Genomic DNA, 20,868 nt, shown 5'->3' on the forward strand with positions numbered 1-20,868 from the left:
GTCAAATATAAGCAAAGAACCATTAGTCGATTTAGCACTATTTAATATTTGTGATCACGGAAAGATTCAAGTTGATGAAGTAATAGGTATATCATATATGTATTTGCTGCGGGAAAAAAAGAATTATGGATTTTATATCACAATTAGTTATTATTCAGTATTATGAAAATGTATTTACAATAGGATTAGAAGTAGGATTGTATAAGAAAGACATAGATTTTAACACACAAGTCAACAAGTTTATATAAAACTATTAAAAACGTTTAAATACTGTATTTGTTTAGTGCTTTAAGCTTTTTTCTGATTAAATATAATATTGCTATTAGATTTTTATTTTTAATTTCATATATTAAGGTATTTAATATTTGGCTTCTTTCTAAAAATGTTTCCCAAGTCACTGATTCGAAAAATATTATTATATTAAATGTTGTTATTATATACTTTTTGTACTATTTAATAAGTATATATATATTATTATGTAGTACGGTTTATAAATAATAAAACTATAATACATATAATTAGAACTATTACAACTAAGGTATACTTTATTGTAAAATACGATTTTTTAATTTACTTAATATGCTTAACTTATTTTTAAGGGGGTAGCATGATGCTACTTTTGTGGCTACTAAGCTCTCTTAAATAATTTGCTTATGTCTATAGCAGGTTACAGGTATGATATTATAGTTATTTAGCAATACGTGTGTACATTCAATACAAAAAGAAGTATCGCGCACAAAAAAAAATACCACCGAAAAAAACAATTCGCAGACATGGCGTGTGCGACCCTCGTCGATCGGTTTAACTTTTCACAAGCCGACTGTTTGCAACAGTGCGTGACCACCGGCTGTGCGCGGGTATATTTATATATACTGTATACATAAAAATATATAATATATATATAAGAATGAAGCTCATATATATACAATACCTAGTCTTTGAGTATAATATATACTATACATAAATAGATACCTAGGTATAAGTGTCGTGTATGTGTGTGTGTGTATACATTATACATATATGTGTTGGTAGTTTGTCGACAATAATAATAATAATAATATCTATCGGGTTGTTTCGACTTTCGAAGACGATATATTATAAGCAGGCGGTGGTGGAGGTGTCATCGATATATGTATATACGACTATTTTATATATATTGTTCGTTGAACTTTTCGCTTTTGTGTCGTCGTCGTCGGTTTTCCTATATACAGCCGTGCGGCGTGCACAGCAGTTTTTTCCCTGTGTACTCGCGTAAAACTTCTTCGCTTTTATCATATATAGATGCATCGCAGCTATATATATTATATATAGGCTCGCCCTATTTCCATCTCTCTGTTTCGCTCTTTCCTTTCGTGCTCCCGCCGCAAGATAGCTTTTCGCTACCGCAATACGTACAATATAATATAGTCGCGAGAATTATAATTTAATTTTTTTTCGCTCGTTTTTTAGTCTGTCACTCCCTTTCCCTTGCCACTACCGCCGACGCGTCGTTGTCAATGGCTATCGGAGAACAAAAACGATAGAGCTAGAGAGAGAAAAGGGCGGCTGCTGTTACTGTTACTACTACTATACAACGAGGAGAGAACAAAAAAAAATGGAAAAAAATTGTGGATAAGATTGAGAGTGAGATGTCAGCTCGGCATTGGCGGTGGTAGAAAGGCGTTTGAAAAATGGTCAAAGTGGCAATCTCGCAAAAGGGTCGAATTAATGGCTGTTTGGGGTTGCTCGACCCCATGCCATAAACAGCGCACACCTACCCTATAGCTGCTGCCGCCACCGACTCAACCGAAAGGGGTCGCGAGCCCTACAGAGTAGCCGCCACCGAGATTTCTGCCTTCTCGCCGCCGTCGTCGTCGTCGTCGTCATCGTCATCGTCGGCAATTGTCTTGGAAGGCAATTGTTGCCAAAACCGCAAGCGCGTAAAATATTATCGTCATTCGGCTGTTCCACCGCAAAAACGACTTGTTGACTACCAGTAATTTGCATCGTCGCAAACTAAAATATACGAACACCTTAAATATATATTATTATATATTATACAATATACGCGGATTAATAGTCCCCATTGTTTAGTCGGTCACGTTGCGAATGATAGCCCGACCTTTAAAATTTTCGTGTTTAATGCACGATAATGCTGCACATACTGTAGTATCTTTATACCTATACGGCTATACCCACTGCAGTATATTATAATAAGATATCGTGTTACATCTATGTATTATGCATACTACACTGCACGTTGGATTTTTTTCAAAATTTGCGGTGTGACTATAAACGCATATTATACTTATATATATATATATTACCGTAGGGAGATTATATGAAAAAAAATAACAAAAATTATACGCATTCCATTATAATTTTATACAATCAGTAAACCATATACCTATATCTTTATCGTTTATATATAATGCACCTACGTCATTAATAATTATCATACACATAACTGAATTTTGTAAAAAAAAAAAAGCAATAGTTACGTGCAACTTCCTTCTTGATGTAAATATTTTTATACATGTTGTCTATATATATTATTATTGCGCTCGTGTATAAATATATATTTGTATACTGTATATTATAGTAACTACTATATGCATAATATAGTACTCACAAGTTTCGACCCCTATACGCTCGCTTATATATAGTTTATATTATTCGGCAAGTAATTATTTTTTATGAACTATTTGATAGTGTGTACAATAATCGATAGATACGACCGCGAAACATTTATCGACTTTAATTATATAGTCTATATAGGTATTGTAACTTTGTAAGTCAAGTTTACCTGTTCCAAAACACGCAAGTCGTACGTCTATATTATAATATCGCGTTCGCGGACCATAATTCGATTTCGCTATGTATATGTATATGTTATGTCAAAGTGGTAATTTAGTAATGTGTATACTATTTAATATTATATAAAATTGTTTTCTATATAATGACGATATTTCGGTAACCTACGTGTAACTGTAAACATTTAGTACTAATACAGTCTGGTCAATCTGGATATTGTTGGCTATTGGCTAAAGTAACTTCTATTATTTTATATTATATATCTATACCTACGTGGCTATGTATAATATAGCCAATATAGGTATTATACCTGTAATAAATAGATTTTAAAGAAGCATTAAATCGTATCCGAGTGGATGAATGGGTTTTTATGTAATCATTAAATTAATGAATTATAGCATATAACAATAAATCAGGTCAAAATATTATAGTATTTTGTTAAAATCTCAATAAAAAAAATAAAAAAAAAACAATAACTCTTACATAAAACATCAAATTATACGACAATATATAAACATTTATAATAATATATATTTTATATACTATCATAATGTCGTATCTATTAGTTTCAGATGTCAGTGGCGTAACTATACATGATGGTGAGGCACGGCAATGCCCCAGGGTCCTGAGCTTGGAGGGCCTTCGACCTTCGTAAATACAATTTATATAGGTATACAAAAATTTGAATTTTATTTTAAAATTCACGTGATAGTGTTATATAACTAATAAAACTGTAAAACATATCATATTTCACATGGCCGGGCTTTTATATTATTAATTGAAATATATAACAACGAAAAATGAATCAACGAGGTACATTAAACTTTATTTTATTAGTATGAGTGTATGGCAGTACTGTAAGACATAATACGCATAATATAAAATTTAATAAATTAAATAATCTATAATAATAAAAAATATTGTTTTTTTTTTTAATTTAAAAATTGATGAATTTTGGAGGCTAACACTTACTTGATACTGCCTTCAAGACTCCAATTAATAGTTAAGCCTCTGATTTATTTTTTAAAATATACGTAAAAACTTATAGTTGTATCATACCTAACTATATAATATGTGTGTGATTTTAGTTTTACTTTAACTCAATGTCTTTGTCCTCGGTCTCAAATATTAACAATATCATATCATGTAAAGCGTTCAAGGTTTAAGATTTTATTAAAATAATTACTGGGGAATTTAAACTTTCTAATTGTCTTAGAGCAATTTTTTGTTTACTTTTCAGGCCTATTGTTGAATATATAGCTCTGTTATTTGGGATCCAGAGACTGTGGAGGATTGCAAATAACTCGACGTGTCCAGCGCAGATTTCTATGCTTTGTAAAATATACCTACTGTTAATATTAATTGTAAACCTCATGACTACACTCCTATCCTCCGCTTTCTAAATTTCTCCACCTTCCAGTCGATCGTCGTCATCAACATAATACATATTTTCTTCGAAAACTTCTTTCTGGACTCTGACTATATTGACTCTGCGTTCCTCCTTGCACATATAAATATAAAGGTACCAATTCGAAACGCCTGCAATAGTTTTTATTTTCTTATACCACAATAATACTTAACCAACTACTTGAGAAACGAGCTTATCTCTAGGATGATGAGAATCGCCAATTAAAATCCGTAATTCATTTTCTAAATTATTTTGTTTAATATGTAATTTATTTCATTTAAATGTTTGTTATATACTCATACTATGCCTTTGTGTATTGGGCTCTTGCCCATAATATTACTATAAATAAATAAATAAATATAGGCACATAACATATACTAATATATTCTTACGATAACATAATATAGTACCTAATCTATTGCCAGTGCATTTTTTGTAATGCGTTTTTATAAATATATTATTACGCGTTACCTCTTCTATTATATACAACGCCGTGGTTTAGTCAGTTTTGTAAAATGTTTTGTATGTGCGTGGTTGTATAACCGAAAAGGATTAGCGCACTTCACGGTATTCTTCGTTTGTAGTTGGTCTGTGTGAGATTATGACGCACTTTGTAACATGCCAATCCACTTTGCCACGATGTAATTCAAATACGTTTAATTGTAGGTACATAATATTATGTTACTTTAAAATAACAAATATATAATTTATTTTTATGATTTAGGCATAGGTATATATTTTGATAGAAATATAATAATACACCGTTTTTAAAATGCATGGTTAACACTAATATCTATCGAAAAATTGAAACCAGTAAATAATTTTAGAACAGTTCATTTGAAGCCCACATAGCACAAACATTCCATAAAATGTCCAATTTAACAGAATATTTCAGTTGAAGGATAAAATAAATAACCATCATGTATATTATTATTCATGTGTACATAATAATATAAAAATAACGAATAACGATAGGTATGTCCATTTTATTTAATGTTTAACCTAATAAATTCTAATTTATCGCGTTTAAAATACGATATTATGACAAATAAATAAATACATTTATGTAATTTTAATAATAAAACATGCATGCTGTCGACACATGTAAGTATATATGTAACAAACTAAAGCTTGTGATATTTTTAAACACAAGAAATTAAAAAGTTATAGATCCAACGTGATGATAAATATAAGTATTATATGGGTGCATTGTGCATGTTACTTTTTTATGTTATACCTACGTATATGGTAACTTTAGGTACGTGCAAAGATAATATTATTATATAATTAACTGACGATGTGAGACGTGTCAAAGAGTAATCAATGTAATATAATTGCATTTGGTATATGTACATGATGCACATGTACGATATTACGAGAGACAGAGTAGATAATAAACTGTTAAGGGAGTAGCAATAATATAGTAAACGAAATAATAGCGTATACATTATGTATAGGTATAGCAGGTATACCTACCAATATACATATATATGATCGGAGTGTTCACAGGCCATGTAATAAAAAATTATAGTATAGTGAATACTGCACACGCGTGGCTGTAGACTACAAATGTATATATAATAATAATAATAATAATAATAATACTAATAATAACAATGTACAACGAAAGGATCTGTTTGATGTTTGCATATAATAAAATATCATACGGTGTATTGTGTAAATATATGCGTGCGCATCGGTGCAGATTCGGGCCGATAGCCAATATTTTTCGATTTATGAATATAAATGCTTGTATACGGTGTACCTGATGCGGTGGATCATTTATATATATATTCAGACTATTCAGTGTTGGAGGGACAGGGGTTTATACTTTTCGATATTTTTGGCATAATATAATACGTGTAGCGTATACCCAAAGAAAAAATTGGAAACCGTCGGTTCCCGTTCAATAATATACATTATCATATAGTAAGTATGATGCGTATGTATGCAATATTATATTATGTAGAATATGCCAACCACCGCCATCATAATAAAAATTAATTATAAGAATTTATTGAATTTTTATATACGTGAACCTTGTTGGTATAAATGGTAGTAATGGTACGATCAATGTTTAACATTATTATAGGTTGGTATATTTGGCTGCATATTATGAACCGAATTTAGTAAGGAATGTGCATATTTGATTTTAAATCACAAACATTTAAAGTATATATTATGTTTATAGTAAAATCATTAGTTTTACTTTTCCTAGAGAAAAAAATTATATTTGTTGTTTCCGTGAAACTTGTCGAATAATCGAATAAGGGATCTGACCAACGACCAGTATTATAAGTACTTTTTATACAAAATACGTTTTTCGTGTACTAGTTTTAGGGATCAATTCAAATAACACCGAACTGGTCAACATCAGAGAAATATTTGATTGAATAAATTCTCTGAAATTTATTGGACATTTTGAAAAAAAATGTAAATATCTATAAAGTTTATGATTGTGGACTGTGATGGTTAATCACATACTTATTTTAACAGTGCACAGTGTACCTATACGAGTATATAATACATAATATATCATTATAGTATAAGAACATCTTTTATGTTGAACGACCAATGACAATAACAGGATTTCACTCTGTCTGTATAATATATTTTTAGAAAACACAATATAGAATACTATAATACCTATTATGAGAATTTTGTAATTTCATTTTATCAACACCGAATTCCCAATAAGTGAATTATAATACATCACATAAGCTTGTTGAACGCAATTATGATTTTCAATAAACTAATTCATACAAGCTAAATAATATTATAATTGCAGATTCCATGCTATTCCAGAGGTCTAAATGGTCTAATGTATGCCCAACATTACAATTTTATAAATTAAACAAGATGGGGGTTAAAACATTTTTATTTTTTACATTATTGCAAATTTTAAGACATTAAAAAGATTGTACACACTAAACGCTGTAAGTTTATTAATAAATATTAAATACACATAGATAAGGAAATATTTTACGAAACTATTACTTAGTCTAGATTAAAAATTAAATAATATATTCATATTCAGTAGGAAGTTTAGATATTATAAGGTAGAAATAAATAATAACAAAATGATGAATTATCAGACATTATAATAGGTATATGGTCATTGAAAGTAGGTAGGTACATAGAATTAATGAATAAGACAATAAGTTATTATGTCACAGTTATATTTTTAATTTTAATAAAAACTACAGTAATTAAAGTTTAACAAGTATAATTCAAAATAGCTTACTGTAAGAATTTTTTTTTTTTGAAAATCCTTTGAAAATTTTATTACCCCTAATATAAATAGGATGACTCATTGAAATTCTAAGAATTAATTATATTCAAGTTTCCAATCGATATACGAGTTAAATGAAACTCTTTTATATTTTCTTAGTGACAAAAAAAGAGATATAAATACCAACTCTTTTGCAATGACTTTCGGATAAAACAAGTGCGAATAATTATTAAATAATATACTAACCATTTGACAATAATTATTATTAAAACACAACAATGACTTAAATGTAAAAACATTATAATGTATTGAATAATTTCAATTTAAACCAAATTTAAAAATTGAATGATCTAACGACGGTTAAGTTAGGTTCAGTAGTTTAGTTAAACATATAAATTATTTATTAATTATTATAATTATATAATCTATCCCCTGGGTCATTCGGGGATATATTGAACATATTATAATATATAATATATATCACGGAATCTGATTTCGAAATTTTATTTCTGCAGGTTCTCGCTCTGTGGTTTATGTGAAATAAATTGGGATAACATTTTAGGATTTCGCTATTTCTGTGATCACCAGTATTTTTTTTTATTTAAACAAAAAGGTGTGTAAATTACACAGCCATAAAGAATATATTTAAAGTGTTTATGAACCAATCGATTTCTCCACCTGCTATAAATATATATATACATATAATATATATGTACACACACACAATAAATTCATTCCACACCGAACCATAACAGCTAGCACACGAGTAACAACATAACTCAAAGTTATACGAACACCACGTGCGGATCTGGTGTAATAGAGTACCTGTACAAACACATACTCGTATATATGCATACAATATTCACACATATCACAGAAATTACAAATTAATCGCAACTAGCGAGTGGAAAACCCTGAAAAAAAATTCCATTTAAATATTGTTTTTAACAAATAATGGCCAACGTTGTATGGCAATCACTGCAGTACCTATTATTCATATAGCCCGCGTAGGTGCAGTAATATGTTGGCCATTTAATATTATAATAAGTGCACGGTGCAGTCGGGTTAACATATCTGCATATAGTGGACTTGACACGTGCAGTGCTTGTACTACCTATACATAACAATAATCAATATTATTGTTAAACATTTTTATGTTTAAATGATTGATTCGATATAGACAATTAATTGTTTTATTATAGTCATTAATAGTGTTTTTTTTTTAGTGTATGTAATTTACAGTATAACGCTATAATAGCGAATGTCCCATCACCCATCAATGGAAATTACCGCGTTAACGGCGATCGTATAATAAAATATCACATTATACAATACATAATACATAAAAGCCAAAAGGTAATGATAAAACTGACTTGTACACATATTATACGCGCGCATGCACATTATAATATTATATACTTGCAGTCGATCGACCGACCAACCGCGTGTACTACCTATACATAATTTTATATGGTTATATACTTTTATATATACAGGGTGATTCTTATACCGAACAACGTTCATTATCACCTTAGCTTATAAAGTTATAGCACACAAACTACTCGTTTGAATTTCAAACCTAACCGTTTCAATTTTTATGTATCAAAATACTCCGAAGAACATTCTGTTTCAAAGCATGAAATTAAAATGTTGTATGTTGTTCAAAAAAATAAAAAATCTTGAACAACCATAACGATAAAAAATATTGTTTTATTTCCACTGGAAAATATTTTTAAAAACGTTAATAGATTTCAAAATAATAAGTGGTGTTCTATTAAAGAATCACACAATATAATTTAATATAATAATATATATAAATGCATATATGCATTCAATAAACGTGCCGTTATAATATATTTCCACCACCCACGTATTATAACTATAGTCTATATAGGTACTTGTACATATATTTATGTACAATATTTATAAATATATATATATATATATTATTGTAACGTGATTTATTTGTGAACACTAACGTACACATACACTCACACTTATATACAGGGTGGTTTTTGTACTCGTACTTAGCCGCGCCCACCTACTATATTTAATACCTATATGGCTATACATTACCTATATAAAGTCTACTATAACGCGACCCACCTTCTGTATATAATTTATAACTGACATAGCATTATTATACCCATATAGGTTAAATATACCTACCCAAATACCGACAGAATTTAATAATATTGGATATTTTTAAATATATTTATAAATTATTAATTAATCATATAAGATTTTAAATAAAACATTAAATAACATTATTATAAACATTTTTTTCATATTTGCTCGAAATTTTTAATTTATACCTAAATCAAAAAATAATTAAAATAATACATTTGTAGTAAAAGCGTCGTGCAACTCTTTGATAAACAGGACACAGCATTATAGCGATCATTATCAACAATTAATTAGGGTCTGGAAAAAAGATGTGGTTGTTATTTGGAAATGGATTTACCTACCAGCATTTACATATTTTCGTTTGCACAGACTGAGAAATAATTATGTATAGCACCCGGCACCGCGTATTTTAAAAATGTGTACAAAAATATTACTATTTTATGATGAAAACATGATACGTGCAACTATAGTAGTGACATTTTAAATTTTCCGATTTTTTTAATATATTTTTTCCGTTTGATGAGTGTTTGAGATTTTCAGCACTAATAATAGTTTATTAAATGTTAGTTTGATTAGTCTGTATGTTTGTATTTTTTAACCTCCTGTGAGGAATTTTTTTTCTATAGGTTGCTCATATAGGTGGGTTCATATACATTACCGAGAATTGTTTGACTTTGATTGGTATTTTTTTGTATTGTTGTGTGTGAACAAAGCTTTGGCACTGTTTGTTTTTCATAAATACGCATTTCGCTGGAAAATCGGTTTTGTGGTTCTACGAATACAATACACATACTTCATATACACTCCAAATAATATTGGATTTACCAGACATTTTGATAATCTTGTTTGTTGCACCGACGTGATATACTTAAAAGAGTTAAGACTTAACTTGGTACATAGGTACAATGTTCACGTGTACTATCTTGCATGTTTCTAACTTTCTAAGACATTTTTGTTTCAATTTTTCATTAAATTTTTATTGCTATATTTGATAGGTAACTATTAATATAACTTTTATCAATCAGGTACTTGAGACTAATTAGAATAAATTATAAAAATATTTAAATTATATAATATTAATAATTTTATTATTCAGCTTATTATGATATATTTTAATATTTAATATTTATATAATATAATATATATTAAGTGTACACCAAATGATCGAATGATGGAACAAACATAAAACAACAGCTGGATCTTATCCAACTCAATTCAGTAACAAAAATTAAAAATAATAGGTAGGTAGTAGGTACTAGGAACCAAGTATAGGTTGTTAGTCACATCCTTCGTATCATAGAACAATCAATTTCATTTGTAGATCAATAGTACCATTGATTATAGAAAAGCTAGTTTATTACATCATCATTGATAGTAGTATACCTATTATTAGTATTATTGTATACATACATAAATAATGATATCATCAAAAATGTATAATAGCGTCTAAGTAAAAATTGGTTTAATATAAAATACTTATTTTTTTTTTATTTTTATTTCACTTTGTAAAATAACAAAAAAAAATATTTAATAAATAATATTCTTTAGTTTTTACATTATTCAGAAAAAAAAAGTTATAAAAAGTATACAATTGTGATGTTAATAATTAATAAGACTATTATAGAACAATAGTGAATTGTACTTTTGCATTAATAATTTTAATAAAACAATTATAATCTAATGTTTTATTTTTTATTACAACTGAAAAAAATTAATACATTAGTGTTTTTAAGTATATGCAAACTTCATTAAAATAGTTAGTAAAAAATGTTTCTCAAAAAACAAATTCACCTAATTATTTTGATGTAATATATTAATATGTATTTAAGTATATACGTATACAATTATGATATTGTACTATCAAATATTAACTTACGATTTCTACATGACACTGTATTATCTTACATAATACATATAATTATAACTTGGGTATAGTGGTATACTTGAATAAAAGTTGAAAGTTAAAAATGTATATGTAATCTAAATAATTAATAGAATGAACACTATATTTTATAGTATTTAAAATTGTTATTACAATTTGTAGTCGTATAAAAAATATAATTTTTTTTTACACGGCTTTTTCAAATGCATAATATGCCAATATAGTTTTTGTTAATTAAGAGCTGTGTTACTCGCATTTACATTATAATGTATTTCGGTTTAAAGTTTAAATTGTAAATAATAAAATTATTAAAAAATAAATATTGATGTTTTTCAGAATAAACGTAACATATGATTTAATATGACATCAAACAAATCTACCTACCTATCCTCTTAATATTAACTTTAAAATCTTTAAATGTGTATCTTTCAAGTTGTATAATGTAGATATCCACCTATTTATACAATATATCCAATCAAATCAATACATATATCATATATATCATATATACATTTATAATGTATTATCGACCAAAATATTATAGTTACAAAACGCAAATAGTAAATATGGAAAATGTCCATTATTTACCAGTACCGTTGTACCAATAACGACCATAACAGTATATATTATCTTAAATTCTGTGGTTTGTGAACACTTCCAGCAATATTTCATCTATAGTTAAAATTTGAAGTTCCAAAACAGTATTTTCTAAGGTTTTCCCTAAGTACCTGATTGTCAGTCAGACGATTCGGAGTTATTTTAAGGAACATAGATTTTAGCTTTCCGGAAATGTAGTATTGTTATTGTTGGCTAATTTTTAGAATGGTTAATAGATAATATTTATATTGTTACAATATAATAATTCTATTTTTGGCGTCTTAGGTGTAACCGTTTTTAAGACCTCAAAAAATACACGAGCCACGGCTAGGGGCCACACTGTGCGACACTCGTGAGTTTTGATCAGTTTTCGAGGTTCGGGTGATAAACGGACGGGAGAGTGTATGGTTTAGTTCAAAATTCGAATTCAAAAATCAACACAGGCTACGGACGTCGTTCACTCGTTCGGTGATTCGACTGCAGTCTTCTTCTTTCCGCAACCACCTGCTTTAAATCGCAGACGGTTCAAGATGACGAAACCTAGGCGTTCGGTCGGGCCTGCCTTCAAGTACCGCACGTGCGACAATTGCATGTCGACGTTATACTTCACGGATTTGGAAACCCATTTCACTGATCACTGTCCGCCGAACACATCGAATTGGGCCCAGGCGTTCGTCAACGATCATTGTCTTTACTCGTACGCCAAGCTGTACACGAAAGGTACGAGACGTTTGTGTATTTATTCGTACGCAGCACGGTACGTCATGTGCGGTCTTCTACAACGCAATACAATATTATTACTTATCAATATCAAGTTTTGGATAAACCTTTAGTTGATTTGATGTTCAACGTGCGATAATGTTTACAGATGACGAATACATGGTGGGCAATGACAATGTGGTCGTGCCGATTGCTGCGATTCAGTTGTGCGGCTTTGTGCTCGGCGAACCAGTCGTCGTGAGATGTGGGAACAAGACTTTTGTCAAACACATCTGGCCTTCGGATGATTTGCCACTGTCGAGTGTATATTTCTCCAAAGAAGGTTGAATGATTATATCCATAGGCACAACTAGGGTGTCATTATTGGGGAGGTTAGATTTGTTTTAATACAGCATACCTGATGGTTCACTTCCTTTAACTACAAAAATTAATTATTATGTATTATTATACCACAATTCACAAAAAAAAAACAATACATAAATCATTTTAAAAATATATATCTGCTCCTTATGATATAATAAAAATAAATCAATCATTGCTTTAGTTTCCAGACTACGAGTTTTGTCTGTTTTGATATTCGATATAATATATTCAATGATAAATTTGAAAATTGCTTGTATTTAATTACTGTTCTTGGCCAATTTTTTATTTGTAGCTTAGAAATAGCAACCTTTCACATTTTTCTAAACTAACTAGAATATGAAACTTACTTTTTGCAATTCATGATTTATATTGAATATTCATCTTCAGTAATGACTTGTTTAATATCATTGATATCAAACTATCTTAAATAGTTGGCAATTTTTGACCATAAATATTGCTGATTTTGAACAATCTATTGATATATGCATAACATTTTTAAAATAAAATAACAAATATAAAATTAATTATTAAGTTTTTAAACAAAATTGCCAAGACCATGGTCACCATATTATAATGTTTTTCTTTTCATTGTCATCACTGTTTTACATGTTAAAATAATAAACAAGTTTACCAAAATACTACACTTTGTGTACAATTAGCATAGTCCACAATCATGAATCATGATTGTCGTGTGTCTAATGCCTAACAACTATGAACTTCAAAATATAAACGTGGGCCATTTATTGTATTATCAAACAGTATAAACAGATCAAATAACTAAAATATGATTAATCAATTAAAGATTTTTTTGTTTGAAAAAAAATTCAAAAGGTTCCATTTTTCATAATAATTAAATGACTATCACTAATTTTTTATTCCATTATATTTTTGGGGATGTTGAGCTAAGCCTCCTCTATCGCCGACCTAATTGCGCCTATGATTATACCGCAACTTTATGATTAAATTGTTTGCTGTTTGTTTTATCACTTACATATATTTTTTTTTGTTCTTATAGTATTGACAGATGAATTAGATCAATTGGAATATGTTTCTGTGGAGCGATTTAAGATTCCACCTAGTGAAGCTCAAAACATTGAAATTCGTTTATCTGATGACAATCAATTACCAGATGGAGAATTTATACAGCACTTATTAACTCATATTTCTAATAAATATGAAGGGCGTATCATCAAACCTTCAGATTTTTTATGTTTCGATTTTTATGGACGTAGTCTCACTTTAGAAGTATCTAAAATTTGTACTTTTCCTATTGTCGATTTGAACGAACAAATGCAAACTATGAATATAAACAATGAACAATTTTATCATATTTCGGGCTCTACTACATGGAATATAATAAATGACCTTAACAAAAATAATATAACTTACCCAGTATCGAATGTTGGTGGATTATCTAATATTTACGAAAAAGTAATGAATGTAATACAGAAATCAAAATATCAAAGTAAGCTAATGTTAAGTTATGTAATAAAACCAAATTACTAAATATTTATTAAGTAGATTATTTTTAGATGTTTGCGGTTTTCTTTTACATGGTATTTCTGGAACTGGAAAAACATTATTAGCAAAAACTATAGCTTATTCATTGAAAAGACATGTGGTCGAAATTAAAGGTTGGGAAATTCTAAGCAAGATTTATGGACAGTCTGAAGCAAAATTAAAACTTTTCTTTGAAGAAGCAATCATTAATTCTCCTAGTGTCATCCTAATTGATAGGTTAGAAACATTAAGCAAATCAAATGAATCTTCAGACCTTGAAAGAAGGATTATAAACACTCTTCAAACTATGTTTGATTTGTTAAGATCAACCAAACATAATGGAATAGCTATTATCGGTACTACTTGCAATTTGAGTTCTGTCGATAACAATTTACGCAGACCAGGAAGGTATATTGATTAAAAAAATTATTAACTCAAATTTTTTTTTTAAATTTTCATCATTTTTCAAAATTTAGGTTTGATTATGAGATTGAATTACCAGTACCTAATGAATTGCAACGTAAAGATATTTTGACAAAACTGTTATCCCCTATTCAACAAGAAATAAGCGAAGAAGAAATTACTTCCATAGCATATCGAGCTCAAGGATTTGTGGGAGCAGATTTGTTAGCCGTAGTTAACCGAGCACTAACTGAAGCAGCAATTAATAATGAAAATGCCACTTATAAGCATATGTGTACCGCTATAACCCAAATAAAACCGTCAGCCATTAAAGAAGTAATGGTTCAAGTGCCTAATGTAAGTATTTTATCTTAAATCTTTATTATTTATTTATTATTATTTTGCCAGTGTTTTGAACTATTACATTTTTCTTATAGGTCAAATGGACTGACATAGGTGGCCAAGATGACATAAAATTAAAACTTAAACAAGTCGTTGAATGGCCACTTAAACATCCAGAAGCTTTTAAACGTATGGGTATCACTCCCCCACGGGGTGTCCTACTATATGGGCCTCCAGGTTGTTCTAAAACAATGATTGCTAAAGCTGTAGCAACAGAGAGTCACTTCAATTTTATATCAGTAAAAGGACCTGAACTTTTTAATAAATATGTTGGAGAATCTGAACGCGCTGTCCGAGAAACATTTATGCGAGCTAGGAATGTAGCTCCTTGTGTTGTATTTTTTGACGAGTTAGATGGTTTAGCCGGTGAAAGAGGTGTGGGAGACAGTGGTTCTAGTGGGGTTCACTCTAGAGTTTTAGCCCAATTACTTACAGAGCTAGATGGTGTTCAACCATTGGGGAATGTCACTATTTTAGCTGCAACAAATAGACCAGATCTTATTGATTCTGTAATTAAAATTTTTATATTTTATTTATAATTTTATTATTAAATTACATAATTTTTCTTAGGCTCTTTTAAGACCTGGAAGATTAGATCGTAAGGTGTATGTTCCGTTACCAGATAAGACTACACGTTTGGAGATATTAAGACTAAAACTTTCAAAAATGCCAACATCATCTGATGTAGATATTAATAAATTAGTTGAACTTACTGAAAACTATTCTGGTGCAGAAGTAAATATAAAAGTTATATATTTATATTATAAAATACATTGTAAATATTAAGTAACATTGTATTTTTATAAGGTGATTTCAATTTGTCATGAAGCTTCATTGAAAGCTTTGGAAGACAATATAAAGGCAAAACAAGTAGAAATGTGTCATTTCGAAGTTTCACTTCAAACCTTGCGGCCTCAGACCCCATTATGGCTATTAAAAATATATGAAAAGTTTTCTGGAATCCAAAGGTAATAAAAAAAATTTAATTTGTTATAAATTATTTTGAGATGTTTATATATTATGAATATAATAATTTATGAGACATTGTGACATAAGGAAGAGGCATAGATGGGTAGGGAATCTAGACTACACTAATGGAATGTCCTTCAATATGACAGTCAACAATTTTTCAGTCAAATTTGTCTCTTAATTTTGCCTTGAATAGTACAGGCAGTAATGACAGGGCAGCAAATGTTGCCAACAGTAGGACGGAAGACCATGACCAGGTGGATTCTGATGCCACCTGATGTAAAGTTTGTCCAGCTTGTACAACCAACACTGATGGTACTGCTACTCCTGGAATCAAAATAATAAAATTGTGAAAGACTAGTTATTAATTAATTTATTATCATGAAGTTTAGTTATCAATTAAGTTAAACTATTACGATATGCCTGAAAAACTATCTTAGATGTTAACCTCATCAATTTTTATTTTAGTTTTCTTGTTTTTTTATTAAAATAAGTAATTTAATTTTTTCTATCTAAAATATAAAACTCACATTTTTAATAATTTCAAATTGATCATAATGTTTATGTATATCAAAAAAATGAAAATGTACTAGTACTACTTATTATCTAGACTAAATACTTGAAAAAAATATTCAATAGGAATTTTACTTTAAATAATTAAAATAAGAATATAGGTGACCATTTAAAATTCCGAACGTTATAACTTATAATGATTTTACCTCAAAAAAATTAGGTACAATTTAAAATATTTGAGTTCCATATGCGTCTTAAATGTTTCTTATGTGTTAATACCTTATATTATGTATTTTTAAAATATAATTTATAGAATAATTACCAAAAAAAGTTCCCAACCAAAACGGTATTAATGGAACATCAACTAATGGTGCACATACATTTATAAACCAATTAGGCAAAAATGGGGTTATTCGCAAAAACATTATATAACAGAACATATTGTCGTTGTGTTTCTTAACCTGAAAAAGAAAATGTAATTATTACTAATTATATTGACACATTTGTGTATTCAATGATCACCAACCAATTTTGCATATGATTTGATTCTATCTGGGAAGTATTTGTATGCTAATCTCCTTCCGATTGTCATTGACAATAAGTAACAAAAACATGCACCCATTGCTGAACAAAAACATATGATTGCTAATGCTAATACAAATGGGTATAAAAATCCACATAATATTGATAATGAAATTGAACCAGGTATTGCAAACGTTTGCAAACTAATATTTAATTAATAGTTAAGGTGAATTAATGATAATTAAATGAAAATTTGTTCAATTATTGAGATTTAATGTATTCAAAGGATACAATATATAACAGAAGAAAATTGACATAAACACTTGAGTGTAGTATGTATCCTTGTAATCTTCTAAGACTCTACCCAAGTTTTGCATGTCTGTGGTATTCCGTGGAATTTTGATGTATTTTTTTTCCTCCCTTTAAACATTAATAAATTAATTAACATTGTTTGCTGTTTAGTATCTTCAGAATCAAATTAATTTTTTATTGCATACTCAGTCAACTGTGGGAAATTGTAATACAAATATGCTAAAATGAGTAAGGACGCTAAGAATATAACCACTAATATGACCACTGCTTTTGTGGTAGACATCGTTTGGTCGTTTTCTGTCTTTAACTCTGTTATTGTTGTTGTGTCGTCCACTGTTGACACTGAAATAAAATTATTAAACTTTCATAATTTAATAACAAATGGTATTGTATTTGTTTGTGTTTCAGATGAATAAGACTGTACCTAGGCACATCTCAAAATTCAATCAATATCTTACAGTTTAAAATTATGGTTCAAAGAGTGTTGTTAATTTATTAATTTTAGAATAAAGTTTACCAGATTCGTTTTTCACATGTTGATCCACATCCATGGCTTATGTTGTTGTCTCTTGATCAAATATACGAAATCGGATAGTGCTTTTTGTGAGCTGGTTATTCGTCGGGTGATAATAAAAAATACGAATAAATCAAAAGTGATGACTATTTGATGACAATCGACAATATCTCATCGTTTCCTAGTTCGACGGTCCTCTGACGCCGTATGTACAGCATAATATTGTTATAATAAATTATTGTTTTAAAAAATTATTGAAGATTTCGTTTACGATCTAGAGAGCTTTTAACAATACTGTACGTACGTCATTTGCAGATAAATGATAAATTATAATGATAATTGATAATGATCGTCGGAGGAGGTGATTCTTGAATTTATCGAGAATTCTCTATACGTTATCACATATTGTTAATCTCGAAACTGGCTGATTAGTGATTTCACAAAATATTTACGAGTGTTCTTATCTATTTTCAGTAGATATGAAAAAATAAATCATGAAATTGCAACGCTCCCCGTGGACACAAAAAGTAAATCTGATGGTATTCAGTTCGGCACGTTGTCCGCCAGTAGCGCTAAAAAGGTCCATTATTTTGTATAGCAACAATGCTTTAAAAGTTAAAGCTCAACAAAATTTAACCATAATCAGTTCTTTCGAATTAAAAAAGGTAGGTAAGTGAGTACCGCTCTGCTGAACATTAGGCCAAATACTATAGATTAATCTATAGTATTTGATTAGGCATTTAGTTGGTCGCCATTATGTGTGTGTTAAATTTAAATTCAATGGTGCATTACTGTATACGAAAAACGATTTTGATTCAGTCAAATTAACTGAAAAATTGATTCATTTACAACTAACACAAAAGTACTGGTTTGCGGTGATTAGGTAACTAAACAAATTGTCTAAATGTTACTCCTTATTAAATAAACACGAACAGGCCCCGTGAGGGACTGCCACACCATCATTTTTGTTTTCTCTGTCTATCTCGTACAAAATATTGGAACAACAATTTCCGTAGTTCCACGATTACACGACTAACTGGTTCAATTTAGGGCAAAGGCGCCTAAAGTATATTTTATAAAGAAGAATATTGCGGATAGATCTTTTATACTTTCATTTTTGAATAAGTCAAAATATCGAGATTAATTTAAAATAAAACATGTTTATACTTATAATAAAAAATCTATTCAGCCAAATGCCAATGCATAGAAAATATTCTTTTTGAAACGTTCTTGGATGTTGCCCAAGGTATGACACTCCGACTTATTTAAACTAAAAGATCTTCTCCCTCTTCCTTACTTGTTATTTCTAAAGTCATACTTAGAAAGTAATAATTTCGTTATAGAGTCTCCATAATAGAGGTAGGTTCGGACATCTCAAACAATTTAATCTCCCGTCCTATACTCCTATGCAATATACATGTTACGGGCAAAGTAGGAAATCCGGGCATTGTTATACAATGCCCGGGCACTGCACACAATGCTCGAACATTTTGGGTAATGTAATAATAATCATTTTAATACTCGAATTGCTCATACATTTTACGAGATTGTCCGGATTCAAGTGGGAAAAGTAAATTAAATACAGTGTATGTGCTGCACACATTTAAATCGAATATATCATTTATACGTAACAACCAACAATAACGTCAATAACACTATAATATTTGAAGAGTTTATTTCAGGTTTTTTTATGATTATTTTAAGTACTCTGTACGATTTTTTATGAATCATCTGTTAAGTGTACATAAATATTATGTATTAACAATTTTATTAGTCATTATTTCGCTAATTAAGTAATCAGGGTTGGATAAAAAGCTTGTTTAAGGGGGGATATTTATGTATATCTGTATTATAAAATAAAGGCCCAATGAGGGGTATCACCACGTCGCCCCCAATAAATCCGCTTCGGTAGTACCTAACATTAAACATATAGTTTAAGTATTATATTCTTAACATTATAATAAAGAAGAAACAATAGTTTTTTGTACAAACATAAATATTTTATTAACATTTTCAACAAAAAAAAAAAAAACGTGGCTTAGTGATTCACGCAGAAAAATACATTTTAAATTTTAGAGTAATTAAATAAGTGAAAAAAAATTCAGGTGGCTCAATGTGGCGGCGTAGCGTTAGATTTAATGTGAACAAAAATAAAATGTAATCAGAAAAAAAATTGCCAGTGGCTTATAGAAAAGAAAAATTCGAAAATAATTGTTAGTACGTTGTAGGCCAAAATCAAATTAATTGAGAAAAAGTTGTCAAAGTGGCTTATTTATAATAAATTACAAAAAACGAAATATGTACAAACAAGAAAAAAGGTGCTAAGATAACCAAAAATTCTAGGAAAAAATGAAAAAAAATATCGAGCAGTTGGTGCAAAATATTGCGAATTGTAGCCTGTAGGTCACTGCCTCACTGTCACCTTCGCAACATTCTCACGACCGGGTTTGCTCTGGCTCATAATGCGTCGACCATCACTAAGACTATATAGTGTCGTGTTAATAATTAAATATAAAAATATAACTGTGTGTTATCACTGTTATCATCATTCTACATTTCTACCTATATCATAATTTATAATATTATAATCATAGACTTATAGAAGTTTTCTA

The 20,868-nt window shown here is 29.2% G+C and overlaps 2 protein-coding genes and 1 long non-coding RNA gene across 3 annotated transcripts in view; 2 read left to right on the forward strand and 1 right to left on the reverse strand.

The window, feature by feature from the left end:
* The window catches only part of LOC132931633 (uncharacterized), a 108,969-nt gene extending 104,350 nt beyond the window's left edge, over positions 1-4,619 (forward strand). Inside the window, exons 2-3 of the long non-coding RNA XR_009662766.1 lie at positions 3,360-3,463; positions 4,034-4,619. This is a non-coding gene — a long non-coding RNA (uncharacterized LOC132931633). The remainder of the gene's footprint in view (positions 1-3,359; positions 3,464-4,033) is intronic.
* A 7,724-nt stretch (positions 4,620-12,343) lies between these two features.
* LOC132931631 (ATPase family gene 2 protein homolog A) lies at positions 12,344-18,274 on the forward strand. Its single transcript, XM_060997521.1, has 9 exons — positions 12,344-12,759; positions 12,908-13,081; positions 14,138-14,587; positions 14,655-15,030; positions 15,099-15,381; positions 15,462-15,935; positions 15,997-16,161; positions 16,234-16,394; positions 18,151-18,274. The coding sequence occupies exons 1-9, from the start codon at positions 12,570-12,572 to the stop codon at positions 18,152-18,154; spliced, it is 2,277 nt and encodes a 758-aa protein (XP_060853504.1). The 5' UTR covers positions 12,344-12,569; the 3' UTR covers positions 18,155-18,274.
* Positions 16,424-18,401, reverse strand: LOC132931632 (transmembrane protein 41B-like). The gene is made up of 6 exons (XM_060997522.1): positions 18,260-18,401; positions 17,928-18,084; positions 17,722-17,850; positions 17,435-17,633; positions 17,231-17,369; positions 16,424-16,722 (listed from the first exon to the last, which is right to left on the reverse strand). Exons 1-6 carry the CDS (start codon positions 18,291-18,293, stop codon positions 16,556-16,558), a joined length of 825 nt encoding a protein of 274 aa, XP_060853505.1. The 5' UTR covers positions 18,294-18,401; the 3' UTR covers positions 16,424-16,555.
* Positions 18,402-20,868: the final 2,467 nt, after the last annotated feature.

This window comes from Rhopalosiphum padi, chromosome 1, assembly GCF_020882245.1.
Source record: "Rhopalosiphum padi isolate XX-2018 chromosome 1, ASM2088224v1, whole genome shotgun sequence".
NCBI classification, from domain to species: domain Eukaryota; kingdom Metazoa; phylum Arthropoda; class Insecta; order Hemiptera; family Aphididae; genus Rhopalosiphum; species Rhopalosiphum padi.

What these genes read in the sequence shown, in the direction of transcription:
- LOC132931631 (XM_060997521.1), top strand. Translation starts at nt 12,570, where the DNA reads ATGACGAAACCTAGGCGTTCGGTCGGGCCTGCCTTCAAGTACCGCACG. An exon ending in CGCCAAGCTGTACACGAAAG is followed by an intron (nt 12,760 to 12,907) that starts GTACGAGACGTT and finishes TAATGTTTACAG; the next exon opens with ATGACGAATACATGGTGGGC. An exon ending in GACCAGATCTTATTGATTCT is followed by an intron (nt 15,936 to 15,996) that starts GTAATTAAAATT and finishes AATTTTTCTTAG; the next exon opens with GCTCTTTTAAGACCTGGAAG.
- LOC132931632 (XM_060997522.1), bottom strand. Translation starts at nt 18,293, where the DNA reads ATGGATGTGGATCAACATGTGAAAAACGAATCTG. An exon ending in ATTTTCTTCTGTTATATATT is followed by an intron (nt 17,634 to 17,721) that starts GTATCCTTTGAA and finishes ATTAAATATTAG; the next exon opens with TTTGCAAACGTTTGCAATAC. An exon ending in TCAAATCATATGCAAAATTG is followed by an intron (nt 17,370 to 17,434) that starts GTTGGTGATCAT and finishes TTTCTTTTTCAG; the next exon opens with GTTAAGAAACACAACGACAA.